Source organism: Kickxella alabastrina (genome assembly GCF_025024165.1).
Source record: "Kickxella alabastrina strain RSA 675 chromosome Unknown BX661scaffold_3, whole genome shotgun sequence".
In the NCBI taxonomy this organism is placed as follows: domain Eukaryota; kingdom Fungi; phylum Kickxellomycota; class Kickxellomycetes; order Kickxellales; family Kickxellaceae; genus Kickxella; species Kickxella alabastrina.
In genome coordinates this window covers 756,315-773,411 of record NW_026251474.1, presented here as the reverse complement: position 1 = coordinate 773,411, position 17,097 = coordinate 756,315, and the positions used below count along the sequence as shown (strand labels likewise).

Genomic DNA, 17,097 nt, shown 5'->3' with positions numbered 1-17,097 from the left:
ATTAAATACAGGGCGATCTGCATTGTATAAGCGCCTAATTCCAAAGGCTGGACGTATTTTCCCGCACAGACGCTTTTATTGCTCTCTTGCATGCTCTCACACACAGGCCCGATCGGGCCTGTGTGAGAGCGTGAATATGTGTTAATGTTGGGGGTGGTAAATTAACAAAAAACAAGAATTTCTTTAGCATTGGTTGCGCACAAATATATTTTTGACGCTGCTTCTGCTGCGCTCGCTGTGCATACTCGACACGCAGAGTCTCCAGTATTTTTTGCTGCTATTGCATCTTTCTGCGGCAAACCCTTCCGCCAACTAGAAATTTAATTAAAAATGATAAATGTATACCATTTATTAAAATTTAAACCAAATGGCAATCGCTGCACCCTTTTTTGTTAATTGCCTTTTTTGCTCATCCTCCACAGGCGTCCCGAATGTTTCGGGTGTTCCCAAATGGTGGCGCAGGGTTGTACAAAAATGTGAATAGCAAAACAAGTTGCGCATTGTATAAACAATTAATTAATTTATTTCAAATACATAATATGCAATACACCCAAATAAAAAATCAATTTAAGTAATTGATGCTTTTGCATTGTGGTCTTTTCCGAGTCTGCTAATTGGCGGGGGGTGTTGCTGAAGACATTTTTCTCTGTTATCTTAATTTGTCTATTTTCGGCCAGGTGCATCATGACCCCACTGTTCAGAGCTGACTGTCGCCGAAATCGATCTTGTCCCTCATCCAGCTGCTGTGAACACGATGCATGCTCACTGCCATGCATCGCAACACTGTTATTGCTGCTCGGCAGATGCGTCGCTTGATACAGAGCAAGCGCTTGAAATGCGCCGTAATACCCCCCAACGCCTGGCCCCAAACAAGCGCAAGAGAAAAATAGGACTGTGTGCCGGCGGTGGAGGCAGGGATGGGTATCACTGGAAAAATTGATTGCATGCAATGGTAATAGTGCTGAATAATAATGTACATTTACATGTCTAATAAATATAGAGAGCATAGCCAATATATCCTTTTTAGGAGTGGTGTCATTGCCAGCCTGAAAATAAAATAACCAGAATCCCACCGATCCGCAACTTACAATTTGGCCTGGCTCGAGAAGGCTTTGCATAAATTGGCATCACGCCAGCAAATCCACGCAGTGCGGCACTGGATCAAGTATGTGGGGGTCAAAACGCGTAAACTAGTTTATTTTTCAATTTCATTGGAGTATTGGAATAACACCCTTTTATTTTTTTGCAATCCACTTCATCTTCACTAGATTAATGAAAGTAAATAATTGAAAAATAATGATGTTTGATTCGTCACACAGTCAAAAAATGAGGTGTGGGCAATTGCTTAGCCGATTCCTTGATTTTGTTTTATTAGATATATTTTATATTATGCATCTGTTTAAGAGGGTCGCGCGTCAATTACATTTACATTCTCAAAACTATAGATATGGCATAATTGCTAGTCATTTTAAGCTGTGCCTCAGGTATGTTACAAGTTAGTTCAGAAAATGTAACTGTAAAATAACTACATTCAATAATAGTTAGCAACACTAGTTCAACTATTCGAACAATGCACTTTTCAAAGTTTAAAAATGCAAATGTAAAGCACTCTCGACTAGTGTTGTATATAATTGGTTCACAATTGTATTTCATAATTTTTGTTTTGCAGCCCACTCAAAAAACTGTATCTAGAATCACATTATTGATTTATGACCCCAGAAAAATCATAAAATGAGGCGCGATATTCCACAGAATTCAAAGCCAATGCTCAAGGATGAAACAAAGACTGCCGACGAATCCAACTTTAAGTTCAGGTGTTGGAACTGCGACATTACATTGGTGTGCAATTACATTATGATATCCCTATATCGTCACAAATTTGATGAGCACCACCCTGCTTTCAAACGCCCTGCTGACTGCCAATTGATACGAATGCCACACCCAAGCCAAACACTACTCCCAAGCAAAACAAGAATGGTCAAATATTTGTTTTTTCTTCACATCAAGATGACTATTACTACCTGAAATTCGATACTCATTGGGTAAAGCCAGTGACTATGAAATGGATGGAGGAAAACCTAGTCCGAAACTCCCTAATAATAATTTTGTATTATTGTATTCTAAATTTAATATTTGCATGTGTCTGCTTTTACGAAATCAAAAACAATTCAATTACGCGTTCAGGTGCTACATGACCAAAGCACCTGCAGCCGACATTGGGCCACGGCCCTCAATGCCATTTGTGTATACTCTTGCATCATCATTCGACAAACCAATTGGTTGGGCAGCTGGCCGTATGGCTCACGTGCTGGGACTTGCTACTGGTAATATTAATTCTGTCACTTTTTCGGCCATTTGTTCAAGAATATGTGAATGATAACAGCGGAACAATTATTTAATTTGCGCCCATTGTTCGCCTACTGCATACCTCATATCGGAACAAAAATGATGGTGCGAGCTGACAGACCATTGACGCAATTGGGTGTTTGCCCAGTGCTGGTCAAATTTATATTTATGTCCCACCCCTTATCTGCCGTACCGTTTCGCTGTCTGAGCGCGATCACGATAAAAAGAACCAATGTCACTCTGGTCATCATGGTGACAACTGTTATTCTTCATTCTTCACTTGTCTCATTTATTTTTGTCATAATTACAATTTTTTGCAACAAATACAAATACAAAACAACTATCAGCAATGTCTTCGGATAACCAAAAACAACAGCAGAAGCCTGGCAAGTACCGTTCGAGACTTTGGCTCTTCATTCCGGCCAGACCCCGACTCTTCCAGCAATTCCCGCGCTGTGCCCATCTACCAGACATCAAGCTTTGTCTTCAATAGTGCCGAACATGGCGCCAACCTTTTCGCCCTGAAGGAGCTTGGAAACATCTACTCGCGTATCGGAAACCCCACCACCGACGTATTTGAACAGCGTATTGCCGCTCTCGAAGGCGGTGTAGGCGCCCTTGCTACTTCTTCCGGCAGTCTGCCCAATTCGTTGTTGCTGCTACCCTCTGCGAGGCAGGCTCAAACATTGTGAGTACCAGTTACCTCTACGGCGGCACCTACAACCAATTCAAGGTTGCCTTCCCGCGCCTGGGAATTGATGTCAAGTTTGCCAGTGGCGACGATGCTGCCGAAATTGAGTCTCTTATCGACGATAACACTCGCGCAGTGTTTATCGAAACAATTGGCAATCCCAAGTACAATGTGCCCGATATTCGTGCCATTGCCGACATTGCTCACAAGCATGGCGTGCCATTGGTTGTTGACAACACTTTTGGCATGGGCGGCTATCTTGCTCGCCCAATCGAGCACGGCGCTGACATTGTCACCCATTCGGCGACCAAGTGGATCAACGGCCATGGTACTACTATTGGCGGCGTTGTTGTTGATGCTGGCACATTCCCCTGGAATAATGGCCGCTTCCCTTGCTTTACTGAGCCTTCTCCTGGATATCACGGTCTTAAGTTCTGGGATACGTTTGGTCCCGAGGGTCCATTTGGTGCCAATCTTGCCTTCATTTTCCGCGCCCGCGTAGAAATCATGCGTGACTTGGGGCCTTGCGCAACACCCTTTGCCTCCTGGCTGTTTGTACAGGGCCTAGAGACTTTGCCTCTGCGCGGCGAACGCCATAACACAAACGCATTGGCACTGGCCAGGTGGCTGGCACAGCACCCTGCTGTCTCGTGGGTGTCATACCCGGGCCTCGAGGATCACCCGTATCATGAGAATGCCAAAAAGTATCTGCACAACGGCTTTGGCGGTGTGCTAAGCTTTGGAATTAAGGGTGGAAGCCAGGCAGGCAATACATTCATTTCCTCGCTTAAGCTTACATCGCATCTGGCCAATGTGGGCGATGCCAAAACGTTGGCAATTCAGCCTGCTGCAACCACCCATCAGCAGCTCTCTGCCGAAGAGCAAATTGCGTCTGGTGTTACCCCTGACCTTGTCCGCGTATCGGTTGGTCTGGAGAATATCGAAGACATCAAGGACGATTTTGAGGCCGCTCTTTTGGAATCCCAGAAATAGGACGCTTTCCAGCTTACTTTTAGGAGTCCTATGTTTTTAACATTGTGACAATGAAAACAAGCATAAACACTCAATTCAATACAACCTATTTATTTGTCATATATCATGTGATGTGCCAAGATTTTAACATCGGCAAATATTTTCACCCGTACAAATAAACTGCATGCAGCATGATGCTGAACAAATAAACAAACAATTACTAGTTGAATATGCAATAAAAACGTACAAGTTGGCATGTATAGCAACTCCATTATTAATTGCAACTCACACGATTGCAGAAATTTTCAGTTTAAATAACCATATTGGGCACGTAGCATCGAATGAAATATAAACGTGCGGATATTGCTGGCAAAAAATCTGCTCGAGTACCTGAATTGAACGCAGGATTTCAATTGCATTGTAGCCGAATTGGGCGGATGAAGAATACAAATTGAGCGCGACTAACACTGGTCTAAACGCAATATGTATGCACACAGTTGCGCACCTTCTCTTTTCCTCTGCCCCCAACCACCAATCATCACTCCCCGTGCTAACAGGTATGGAACGCAACTGCTAATTTAGGCAGCCTGCCCAATGCGTTTTTGTTTCAAGTTTTTTATTTCAACAACGCACAACAGCAAGCGAGCTGACATCAAGCAACCACGGGGAAGGATTCTGCCGGGCGGCGTGGGCGCAGTTGTTGGCGGTGATTGGCCCAGAATTGGCCAAAATTATCCGAATGAGGTGATTATGTTGGTCATTCGGGTGCGGACACAAAACCCACCAACACCGCTGCCAGTATTTTAACATGGAATATGAAAAAAGCACAGCAACCAAATATATATAGCACAATGAATTTGATCGATCGATCGACCGGCTGCTGGATTAATCAAGCGATAGCAGCGCCGCTCGTCTGGCCACTGCGGATAATTAGCGCGTGTGTCCGCACCGCACAACAAGAGCTATATTTCCAACTGAGCAAAAATGTGCTCGGGACTTTGGCTGCAAATGAGAGGTGTCGAGGTGCTTGGGATGCCTTACCTCTTTTTGCTTTGGGCGAATTCCTTTTGAAAGGTGAGAAGCGAAGTATCATGAGAAAAAAGTTGGCAATCGATGACGCCATCTCCAATTCTGTCATTTGTGCAGACTGCAGCGCCATACGTCTGCTGCTGCTACACTCGTCTTCTGCTGAGGGTAGTGCAGAGCGCATTAGAAAATTCGAAAAGCACTTGGAAGGGTCTAAGCGTATGGAATGCATGCATTTTTAAGTTGTCAGTAGACGCCAGCGGGTAATGCCGGAACAGGCAATTACAGTTCCAAAAATAAAGAAATAGAGAGCAGATGGGTGGGGTGGTGTTATTGAGTAATGTACAAGAGAAATTAAGAGTGTAAGGGTTACAAAATTATGCGTATCAGTTGGCTGAGAAGGCGAGGGCAAAATATGTTTTTGTACAGATTTGTGTTGTTCTGCGCCTAGTGGAGCAGCACGCTAATTGACGGCAGCGATGCGCCCTCCATGCCGTGCATGTTCGGGCTGTTGCACGCGGTTGAGGGGCTGTTCGAGCTGTCGCGCAACATCGACATCGGCATTGTGGACAAGGCCTGCTTTAGCGAGAACTGCTGCTGCTGGTCCTGTTGGCCGTAAAAGCGGTGGCTGTGTTGGTGCTGGGCGGAAGGGTAAGAAAAACTGGGCGCGGCGCTGGTCAAGTAGCCGACGCTAAGCAGCGGCGACGACGCCTGGCTGTGACCAAGACTAGGGTCAGGGCTAGCGCTGGCTCTCAGCATGGCATGCGCCAGCATCGGCGAGGCAGTGGCCGACGACGCAATGCTGTTAGCAGAACTATCGTCATCCTCAGCTTCAGCTTCAGCTTCGGTAAGCGCAGCGGCATTGCGGCAGCGACGCGCCTTCGAATACTTGGCGCTGTGCGTGAGCGAGTGTTTGCGCAGGCTGGTCTTGCGCGTGAAGCGCTTGGCGCAGCCAGGGTGGTCGCAACCGTATGGCCGCACGCCGGTATGAGTGCGACGGTGGCGGGCGAGTGACGACGAGTCGCTGAAGCTGCGGTCGCAGGCCTCGCAGGTGTGCGGGCGCTCGCCCGAGTGGGTGCGAAAGTGCACCTTGAGCGCCGAGCGCTGGATGAAGCGCTTGTCGCAGTCGTCCCACGGGCACTCAAAGGGCTTGACGCCCGTGTGGATGCGGAAGTGGCGCACCAGGTCCGATTTGCGCGCAAATGAGCGGTCGCAGTCGTCCCACGAGCACAAGAAGCTCTTGGCCGACGACAACGACGACGAGCTGCTGCTGCTAGTGTCATCGTGAGTGCCGTCGTGGGTGTCATTGTGAGCGTGAGCGTGAGCGTGAATGTGACTGTAAACGTTGGTGTCTAGAAGGGCGCCGACGTCCATTGTTGAGGAAATAAGTTTGTAAAAAGTTAAAAAGAGAGTGTGTGGGAAAGGTGAGCCAGTGCGAGAGGCGCGTAGCAGAAGAGATTGGCAGGCAGAATAGTTGGAGAATGCAGCTCTTTGGTTTGTTCGAGTAACGCCGGGCGGCAGCAGAAAAAGTGCGGGCGGGTGCCGCTGCTTTTATATGCGGGCTCCGAGCCCTCCACTCGGCTAAGCGCATGAGCGAGCGCTTCCGAAAAATAAAAAATCTCGGGAATTATTGGGCCTAGCAAGCGCATTTAGCATATGCAGTGACACCGCGAGATGGCGGGCATGCCGCCTCTAGTAAAGCACGAGCCAGCGCGCAATGGCCTCGATTGTGCTATCGAATGCCATCGCAGCGATCCCATTGGGCGGAAATTCGCACGGACGCCAAAGGCGAAAAAGCCTTTCTGCTACTTTTTTTTTGCTCCGAGCAGAAAGCAAAAACTAAGGGAGGGCTCATGCACGCCCCTGTGCTCTTTTTGGTTTGTTGCGGAGCAAGCAGCGAACAAAGGCCGCAAAAGAAAGATGACTCTCGCTCTTCCCCCCTTTTTTCCTTCTCATTTTGGCATTTACAAAAGCCAGTCGCGAACGTGATTTGCTGTTGCTGCCCCGAGCGCTGCTGCGTCTGCGTCCGCTTGAGATTTTTGTCGATAGCTGATCACGCCCCGATAACACCCACAATGGAATGGCCCATGGGAGAGACGCGAACAAGGCCGGCTGGCTGCCTGGCTGCCATGCCTTGTCCCTCCCCAGCCAGAGCAGAAATAGTGGACTGAGCGCGCGCCGGCGACTCTGTGCGTTATCGCGCATCATCTCTGCTCAACATCGATTGCAATAACACTGCTTTTCTAGCGCCAGGGATTATGCGACTGCTGCTCGTTCCAAAGTTACCATTGAAATTTCAATCATGATACGCGCCCTTGTGAAAGAAAATTATTATATGTTCCAAAAATGGCGACAAGGCAATTTTTGGATTTTCACACAATTGCGGCATATTCTATTTGCCAACCGTTATGTACGGCTTGGGAAATGGCGCAAAGGGTATGGCGAATTATGAAACAAAATATGGCACCGATTCTTCATCAGAATATCCAATCTACAAGATACATGTGCCGCATATATAAGCGAAACCCACGTGTCTGTCTGCTTCCGTTGTTGCTACTGCCATTTTGACACCGATTTAGACATCCTGCAGCCCATCGATTGTTATGGATATTTGAATTACAACGTGCATGTACCTGTTTCTGTTGCTGCGCGCGCCATGGCCGTGGGATTGCGCTATAATTGAAACATATTTGACATTGAGCACGTAATATAGACTGAATATAGCTTTTCGATATTTTGAGGTATAATAAAATGTTTAATGAGAAACAAACGTACCACCCAATATCACCCAATTGGTTGGATGTAGTTTAGTGGCTAGAGCATGAGGTTTGCATAAAACTGGGACGGATGCATGGCCCCACTGAGCAGAGCGTAGACAAGATGTAGGTCCTGGCCAATTTTGTTAAATAGCGCGGCGCAGAGGTAGTTATAGCGCTGCGCACAGTTGGACAGAGTCTGCTTGTCTTCTTTGCGCCAGTTACTAATGCAATCGGGGGAATGGGACAGGCGGAAAGTCTGGTTCTCGATCATCCAAGCAATGTCGGTGTTGCCAGCAAAAATCCAGAATCTGTTAAAGATGGCAATAAGCGCGTACGCAAAATGGTGGCGCATTTGGATCTCAGAAACTGGCGCCCATGGGTCAATGCCACAGCGAATTAATGCGGATGTATGCAATTTGCCCCACTGAGTACCTACAATGCTCCCCTGCGAGTAGGTAGACGGCTCGGGCGACGAATCGGCACTTGCAGACTGTGAATCAACCGACTGTCGGTACGTATCAAGCGTGTGAATATAATGACACTGCTCTGAGCAGTACTTTGAGTTAGCTTGTGTGTTGTTGTTGCAAGCGTTGGCACAAATGCTGCCTGTGCCTGCCCCGCTGCTAAGCATCTGCTGGAAATGGGTGGGTGACATTTACTCGTGTGGAAAACTTATAAAAAAGCAGCTATGAGGATATATTTGAGCATGTATTGATTGAGTAATGGTGGTCAGTATTGATTTGAAAAAGAATATAAATGTTAGAAATGTAGAGTGGCAGCTTAAAACGTATTGTTTGACAAAAAAGATTTTGCCACGAGCTCGCGCGCAGTATTTATATAAAATTCTATATTTATTTTCTCGTTAATATCGTGCACAATTCATTTTGCTTTTCATCCCCTGGCTTCGAAATTTCATTCGCTGAATGCTAGCTCTCATCGGATGAAAATACGACCCAATTTTTCACCTGCTTGCAATTCGGATAAAGCCTGTGCAATCGCCAAGACATTTTTTACATTGCTGCCAATTAATCTCTGAAAAACTCACTTGTCCCATGAATGAACAGAAACTTTTTGGTAATAATCGACCCGAGGAAAAAGCTAAAAAAAGTCAGAGAAATCTGGCACAGTTAAAAGTAAAAATACTGAATAACAATTGGGCTTTTCTCCAGCAAGATGAGATTGTTTGTCTCTGCCTGCGATTACGATTGCTTTTCAGCCGGCAGTTTCAATAGACCAAAAATAAATATAGCCGTTGAACGTAAAATGTTTATCTGTGCACCCAGGCCAATGGTAAAAATCAATAGTACATTTAACCACCACCATCCAATTGGCACTGCTAAAATATCATCAATCTTTATTTTGTTTACGGGTTGGTCAGCCAATCAACCACGAGTGGCAGCATGTCTTTGCGCGCGAGAGTGCATGGATGTGTGTTCGCGCATTTGCTCTGAGTTTATTTTAAATATGCTGATTCGACGCATGCATGATGTTATAATCAATGCATCCGAGAATCATATTTATCTATTGCCTGCCTATTGTTTGCCCAGTTGTTCAATAAAATTTTCGGCTAATACAGGTGTGCAAAAGCATAAAATACCCGGGTCAATTTGACTTCCATCACTTTAGCTTTGTCGGAATGCGCGCCACATCGCAGATTTCCAAGTTATTGGTCAGTGACCAAATCTCTGGGATTTCGGCACTTCTCCTCTTCATGCCGTAGATCTGGGGTTTATTAATTATGGCACCACAAAATCAGTGACTAACTGAAAAAGTGTCGCTGCAATGGTGTATTGACACGGCTTTATTGGCTAATCAGCCAATCAGTCAGCCCGCGATTCTGGATTCAATGTGTCAGTATAATTTTTTGAGTGGTTAGCCTGACAGTTAGCTGAAGTAGTGGGTGGCCGCCCATCCCAGGCCAAGAAGCAGTGGTTCAATGTTCCAGTACGGGTTTTCAAGGGGTGAAAGATGCCTCTTAGAGACTTTTTTGAATTTGGAAAAATAAATATTAGAAGCCTTGTGAGAAGAGCATCACCCACTACGGAAGTTAGCTGAAAGATCAATCAAGATTGTCATGCCCTATAAAAATGTGGGTCTAAATTATTATATTCAAGTATCAAAAATCATTTACAGAACTGAGAAAGGGGGCAGCACCGTGTGGGCAGTGCTGTAAGTAATTTTTAAGACTTGAATATATCAATTTAGACCCACATTTATAGAGCACAACAAGGATATTTTTCCTGATACTCTTGAACAAACAATTCGTAATAAAAAGCTTTATTGGACATTTGAACTGCATTTAAAGACTGGATGGCCAACACCAAGTATTTAATACAACCATCATTTGTACTTTCACTCTCTGTAAAAACAACCCCATTAATATACAGATTAGTAATGCTGGTTGAAATTGGCTCCACACGGTCAATCTCTAAATCAAATTGGCTTTTGTAGAGTACACTATCTATTCTCAATTCACTTAATTTGGGTAATCTGGCAAATATTTCTACAAGTTTGCTTGAATTTACCTGCTGTTCAATAATTAAACTATATATATTAGTCCATAGGATTATCTGGCGATTGAAGAATTCCATGTTCGCATTCAAAGTAACATTTTCATGAGTGATGTTGATTAAGCTTTCAAATAATGTGTTTGTTGAATCGTAGAATAGATTTAATCCATCTTTGGAATCTATTATAAGATTAATTGAAGATCTTGTTATAATAAGAGGGGGTGTGAGGAGCACTAGTTATCTAGTGTTAGAAAAGTAGGGGTGATTTTATAAAATGGTTTATTACTGATGTTACTAAAATACTACTAGGGCCGGGCTCATCTTATATATGTGTCTCGTCGCCTTTGTTGTGCACACTATCAATTGTGCGCTCCGTTGATGATAACTGGATCTTCTGCGAGCAGACCAGTATCTTGGCAAGCCAATGTTGTTGTTTTCGCGTCTGTGCGCTCATGCGTATGCATTGCAAAATGGGGAGCATGTTTAGGCATCAATGTAATGCCTCCCTAATTTACGCATACATGATCCAATTAGTGTCCTATCAATCGGCACGCAGGTGGAAACCTGTTTCGCGGTTCTCGACCTCAACATTCTCTTCCATATCTTCAGTCTGTGCAACAATCTATCAACTTTCCCTCCATTCGAGCTGCCAAATACTTTCAACAAGCTTGTAGAAGTATTAAAAATCAATGATTGAATATTATCAAATATGACTCAGCTATTTGACAGTTTACTTCCATTACCAATGTGATTGAACATCATTTTGGAATTCTCAGGTATTTGCAAGGTAACTTCTGTTGATTTAAGCTTAACATATTGATTGAGCCAGATCTACTTGACTTTTTGTTATTTTATTTCCTCTTTAATTTCTCTTCTCTTCAATTACATTTATTTATTTTCATAATCCAATAAAATTCATCATTGGGCAATCTAGTCTCACTTATATTCTCATTCAATATATTGGCAATGCCTTTATATGTATTGGTTGATGTCAATCAACTTATTAATCAGTCTTGGCTATTCTAACCAAACACACAATTATCAATAAGTTATACAATGACCAAACAAAGTAGTATGTTCTTCTTTACATTTTCTAGTGCATAAAACTTATATATTCAATACACTTTTATACATTGTATTTTATTTCTACACGTTCACAGAACGTCTCCGCAGAATTTAACAATATGTATAATCCAGGTGTACAATGTCTAAATTTTGGAATTAATGTTTTTGTAATCCTTGTCACTTGCAAATTTATCCCAAATGAGCTTTCTTAGATCACCTCCTATATCAATACTCTTAATATTTGCCGCGTTTATTTTAGGCAGTGATTTTATGCTAGCACTATCAATTTTCATATTTAATTTCCTGAGCTCAGATAAAAATGAATCAGCAATGATGACAACTAGGATACAGCTATATAAATATTTTAGTTTGTGGGCACATCCGTTAAAAACAATATTGCCAAAACATCTCACATATTTGTTCTGTAATATTCTGATTTAATATCTAAGTCAATACCATTTGGAATTTTCTCAACGATGTATTGGGCAAACGATGATACAGCTTGCATATAGTCATCGCCATGCATATTGTATTCCAACTAAGCGGTTTCAAAAGGAAAAATTAAAAAGCTTAATATATGCATATTCGAACATTTACTAAATTCAAAGTCTATTATCTTTTGAAGCCCATTGATTGTGGCAGTTTTAATATTCAGGGTTTTCAAATATGAACAAGAAACTGATAGTGTATCACACCTGGATTGCTGACTGTCAATAAACTTCTGGTGATCCGGAATATCCTCTTCATCACCTACATCTTTATTATAGGTTATACGCAATTATTTAAGATGTTTAGAATCAATTGTTTCGGATCCAGATTTGCTATGAAATGCATCCCAGGTAAATGTTTGATTGGTATTTTTAAGATTAAAAATTCTTAGAGACTGCAAATAATTTGGGAAGATTCTATATATTAGTAGAATTGCAATCATCTTTTAAACTAGTTAAATTAGGTAAAAGCTGCAATGCTGAGAATGTCACAGGGTAATGAAAATTAATATTGTCTAGTTGATTGAAGTACTGTGACGCAATTAAATACTGCTTGTCCCCAGTAATTGATTTATCGATCAATCATCAGTCTGTCGTGCTCTATAAAAATGTGGGTCTAAATCGATATATTCAAGTCTTAAAAATCACTTACTTAACTGAAAAAGGGGGCAGCGCTGTGTGGGCAGCGTTGTAAACATCATGGTGTTCCTTGATGTCAGCCAGCAATAACAGAAATGTGTATAGTGGCCATGATGGCGATTTTGATTCTTGAAAAGGGAAGATAGTGGCTTGAAATGTGTGTTGGGCACCACACAGTCAATTCCCTACTCGGATATGCGGTAATATTCATACAAGCAATATAAATACTAGTGAATATTAACAGAAGAGGTTCATTTTGTTGGAATATAGGGAAAGTTCTATGAACGTGTAGATAAAGTATAATGCTATGAAGTTTATTTAATAACAAGTGCTATGCACTGTGTGAGGTAAAGAGAAGAGAGCATATTGCTCTGGTCACTGTGTGACTTATTGTTTGTGTGGCTAAACAGCCAAGACTGGTTAATCAGTTGATCGCCATCAACCAATACATTTTTTTAGCGTTTTTTGGTTCATTCAATCAATACATTTTAACATAACATGTACAGATTTGCCAAAGAGCTTTGAAAATTGACCTCATTATTATAATAATGAGAATATAATTGCATGCAAGATATTTTGAGCATTTGCATTTTTATGCAAGAAGCCAGGCTGCTATTTTTATTAATTGTGAATATCGATTTTTCATTGTCTGAAAATTTGTTAATACCTATAAAAAGCTTTGTCACGTTTGGCCAATAATATTTTTCAAAACAACCAACATTGGGGCTGTGATATTCAAATCAGTGAGCACTAGGAAATGCAATTTAGACTTATCTGGAATCTCTTCAATAGTCAAGTGAGATTTAGATCCCCAATTAAAATAAAATTTTAGTATACACAAGTTTGGAAGTTCTCAATCTTGAACTGGCATTTCTAGCTTGCAGTCCAAATTATATTTAGTGTTTTTATCTGGTCAAAACAGACTTGTTTAGAAAGCAAGGGTAGCAACCAGGGATCAACCTTTTTAATATTGTGCGCATACAATGCATCTGGTCTTCTGTTAATCATGGTTAAATTATCTGTTACATAGACATGCAAGTTTAGCTGACTAACATTGGGCTTGTATTTTGCAAGATACTCGGCAAAATTAATAGCATATTGTCCATAATCGTACTGTGGGACATATTCGATAATATCGTCTTCCCCCTTTTTGTATTCTGAATACCAATTATCAATACTGATTCTACTAACGCCAGTCCAGTGGCATGTTCAGAATTAAAATATCAAGTCAGCATCAGAAACTAGAAAGCCAAAGTGTTGTAGATTCCAGATATAAACAATCAAACTCTGGACTAGATGCATGTATCATGTGGCCTTAATCAATTCAATATTCAAATTAAGAAGTCTGTCTTCTGCATTACTGTCTTTGGAGCCCTCGGAAAGTACACCAGGACAATTTGTAGATGAATCCATAATGGCGTTGCAATAGACTAAAGGCAGGACTGCCTCTCTCTGCTTGCTACATATGTGCAGCAATTTCAAACTGGCATTACACCTATGTATTTGGGCCTCATTGGTGTCAATTACCATGCACATAATTTGGTCGAAATCACCAGAAGATGACTAGCTGAAGTAAGACATAATTATTAGACAAAATAGTTGTTTCAAGTTGATTAAAAATCAAAAAAATTTATTCAATTAAATGGATAGTTGAAAGTAAAGAGAAGAGAAATAAAAAATGGGGTTTGTTTAAAACTAGAAATAAACGTAATATCCATTAGATATGTTTTTGTCAAATGAGCTGCATGATAGCCTGGCCCAATGCAGTGTGGCAACGTAATTATCAGAACACATGGAAGACTACTACCAGCATTGATGCCAATGTCAGACACTATGGCAACAACACCAATCAAAAGCTCTACCTCAATACCCCCATACTTTAAATAGCAGGGCTCTCATGAGACAATTGGGAAACATTGGCTGAGAAAATAGACTGCAACTGCCCCCACAGCAGAATAAAGCAGGCGAATGGCAAAGGAATGCTGGAGAGCAGACTAGAGTGGTGGCCCAGGGTAGCACTGCCTATAAATGTGGACAACTTTTTGGAATGGACCACAGACATAGTCATGTCCATTGTAATGCAAATAGAGTTGGTTATAATATATATTAATAAAATGAGACTACAAAAAGAGCTAAAGAGCTTACTATTTAGATATCGTTATATGCGTGAAATATCATAAACATATTTCATGGGTCTATGCTGTCCTATGACCCAGCCCCCTTTCTGGTGTCACAGATGCACTGACCCAGGTTCCCAAAATAGCTGATTGTGAGAAACGAGCAAAGCTGAGCAAAGAGAGGCTTTGCAAGTTATATTTAAAAGGAAGAAAGTTAAGAGACTGAGGAAAGCTATCTCTTATATAGGAGACAGTGAGTAAAGATAAGAAAGGTAAACAAAAAAAGGATACTTTAGAAACTTCTGGTCTTGCAATCATCTTACAGTGTGACATCAGAAATGGGGGCTGAGGCATGTGACAGCACAGACACGCGAAATATGTTTATGATATTTCATGTATATAGCGAATTCTGGATAGTGAGCTCTTCAGCTCTTTTCATAGTCTTATTCAGATTAATATTTATTATAACCAGCAAAATTCCTCATTACATACAGTATGCAAGATGGAATTCCACCAAGAACGGAATTCTAACACTCCCCTGACAGGGTGCTCACATCATACCAGAGGATGAGCGATGTCTGACAAAGGCATCTAGGGGCAATTGCTTGGTCAGATAGTCAGCAGCTTGGTCAACAGTCAAAATATACTTGAGATAATATACTTGCTGAGATAGTGCAGTATGGGGAAGTTGCAGAGTAAACTTGTAGTGCTTGTTGACATCAGTCACAGCACCAATGCATGTATTGTTCATAGTGCCCTCATTGTCACAGAAAATGGTGGCAGGGTCAACATGTATACAGATATCACACAGCAGGTCTTGTAGCCACATGAGCTCATGGACAGCAGAGGTCAAGGCAATGGTCTCAGCTTCAACTGTGGATTGAGGTGGCAAGCCAAGAGCACATTTCTTTGACATCCAAGCAACTGCTCCTCCTGCCAGAGTGAATACATAGCCAATTACCATGGCTTCTACAGTATGCAGTCCAAATGAAGCATCACTGTCCCCAACTAGGTTGAGGTGTTCAGACTGACGATAGTGAATGGCCATGTTGCAGGTGGTCTTCAGATACTTGAGCACTCGCTTGGCAGCACCCATGTGTTTCATCAGTGGCTCTTGGTTGAATGATGCAAGCACAGAGGTGACCAGAGCAATGTCAGGCCGAGTGACCATGGCCAGGTACTGCAGGGAGCCAACAATTGAGCAGTATTCAGTGGCATTGCACTTGGCAAGGTGTGGGGCACTTTCTCCAAGCTTGGCAGAAGCAGCAATGGGCAGATCAACGTCATTGGCTTTCTCAAGGCCTTACTTGCTGACCAGGTTCTGGATGGCAGTAATCTGGTTGATCTTAATGCCATCAGAGATGTGATGCACATTGATGCTCAGGATTGTGCTGCACAGACTCGGCTCCTTCATTGAGAACTCAGCAAACAGGGCAGTTTTGACCTTGGCCAGAATGTTGTCATCAGATGCAGCCAGCAGCAATTCGTCAACATAGGTTGTCAAAATGCATGTTGCAGAGCCACTTTTAAGCCAGTAGACACTTGGGTCGGCATTCCTGCACTGGAATCCAAGGCTGCCACAAAGGAAAGTATTCAGGCAATGATTTCAAGTGCACGGTGCCTGCTTCAAACCATATAGGGAGTGGTGTAGCTTGAGAACACTCTTGGTCTAGTCACCAGTCATGCCATCAGGAATCTCGACATATATGTCTTCTTCCAGGTCACCATGCAGGAAGGCAGTCTTGACATCCATGGAGTGCAACAGCCAGCCATGATAGGCTGCAAGTGCTATGACTATACAAATAGACTTGTAGGTCACCACAAGTGCAAACACATCATAGTAATTAATCCCAGGGTGCTGCTCAAAGCCTCTGACTATCAGGCGGCCCTTGTACAATGGTGGCTTATCATTTGAGCCTTGCTTGACAACAAATACCCAGCGTGTGCTCAGAGGGTGAATTGAGGATAAGCATGGGACAAGCTCAAACACCTCATTCTCAGCAATAAATGCCAACTCGCTTTTGATTGCAGCCTTCCACAAGGGTGCCTTTTCTGAGTGCATGACCTGGATGTAGGATGTGGGGCCTGATACAGCCACACCACATAGCAAGGCATCATTGCTCTGTATCAGAGCATCATGGTTGAGCATGCTGGTGCTGTCGGCCTGCACTGTTGGAATTCCGTTTTTGGTGGAACTCTGTCTTGCATACTGTAAGATGATTGCAAGACCAAAAGTTTCTAAAGTATCCTTCTCTTTTATTTACCTTTCTTATCTTCACTTTCTGTTTCCTATATAAGAGACAGCTTTCCTCAGTCTCTTCACTTTCTTTCTTCAACTTAAAATTTTATCTTTTTCTTCCTTTAAATATAACTTGCAAAGCTTTTCTTTGCTCAGTTTTGCTTGTTTTTTGCATGCACTCTGTTATCCACTTGCAACCAGTCTGTTGTAAGCTGGCTGGTTCTAGTGGTGAGAGTGCCTTGCTC

The 17,097-nt window shown here is 42.6% G+C and overlaps 4 protein-coding genes across 4 annotated transcripts; 1 reads left to right on the top strand and 3 right to left on the bottom strand.

Moving 5' to 3' along the window:
• Nucleotides 1–1,731: 1,731 nt before the first annotated feature.
• Nucleotides 1,732–4,030, top strand: BX661DRAFT_168991 (O-acetylhomoserine/O-acetylserine sulfhydrylase; the record flags this gene model as incomplete). Its single annotated transcript, XM_051533483.1, is given in 3 exon segments — nt 1,732–1,839; nt 2,694–3,034; nt 3,046–4,030. 3 exon segments carry the CDS (start codon nt 1,732–1,734, stop codon nt 4,028–4,030), a joined length of 1,434 nt encoding a protein of 477 aa, XP_051394264.1.
• A 1,953-nt stretch (nt 4,031–5,983) lies between these two features.
• BX661DRAFT_137045 (uncharacterized protein) lies at nt 5,984–6,256 on the bottom strand (the record flags this gene model as incomplete). Its single annotated transcript, XM_051532686.1, has 1 exon — nt 5,984–6,256. A coding segment is annotated over one exon (273 nt), but the record flags the coding sequence as incomplete, so codon positions are not given.
• A 1,593-nt stretch (nt 6,257–7,849) lies between these two features.
• Nucleotides 7,850–8,520, bottom strand: BX661DRAFT_217387 (uncharacterized protein; the record flags this gene model as incomplete). The annotated part of the gene is made up of 1 exon (XM_051538777.1): nt 7,850–8,520. The coding sequence occupies exon 1, from the start codon at nt 8,447–8,449 to the stop codon at nt 7,850–7,852; it is 600 nt and encodes a 199-aa protein (XP_051394262.1). The 5' UTR covers nt 8,450–8,520.
• A 5,855-nt stretch (nt 8,521–14,375) lies between these two features.
• BX661DRAFT_177702 (uncharacterized protein) lies at nt 14,376–14,639 on the bottom strand (the record flags this gene model as incomplete). The annotated part of the gene is made up of 1 exon (XM_051534706.1): nt 14,376–14,639. A coding segment is annotated over one exon (264 nt), but the record flags the coding sequence as incomplete, so codon positions are not given.
• Between the last annotated feature and the right edge of the window lie 2,458 nt (nt 14,640–17,097).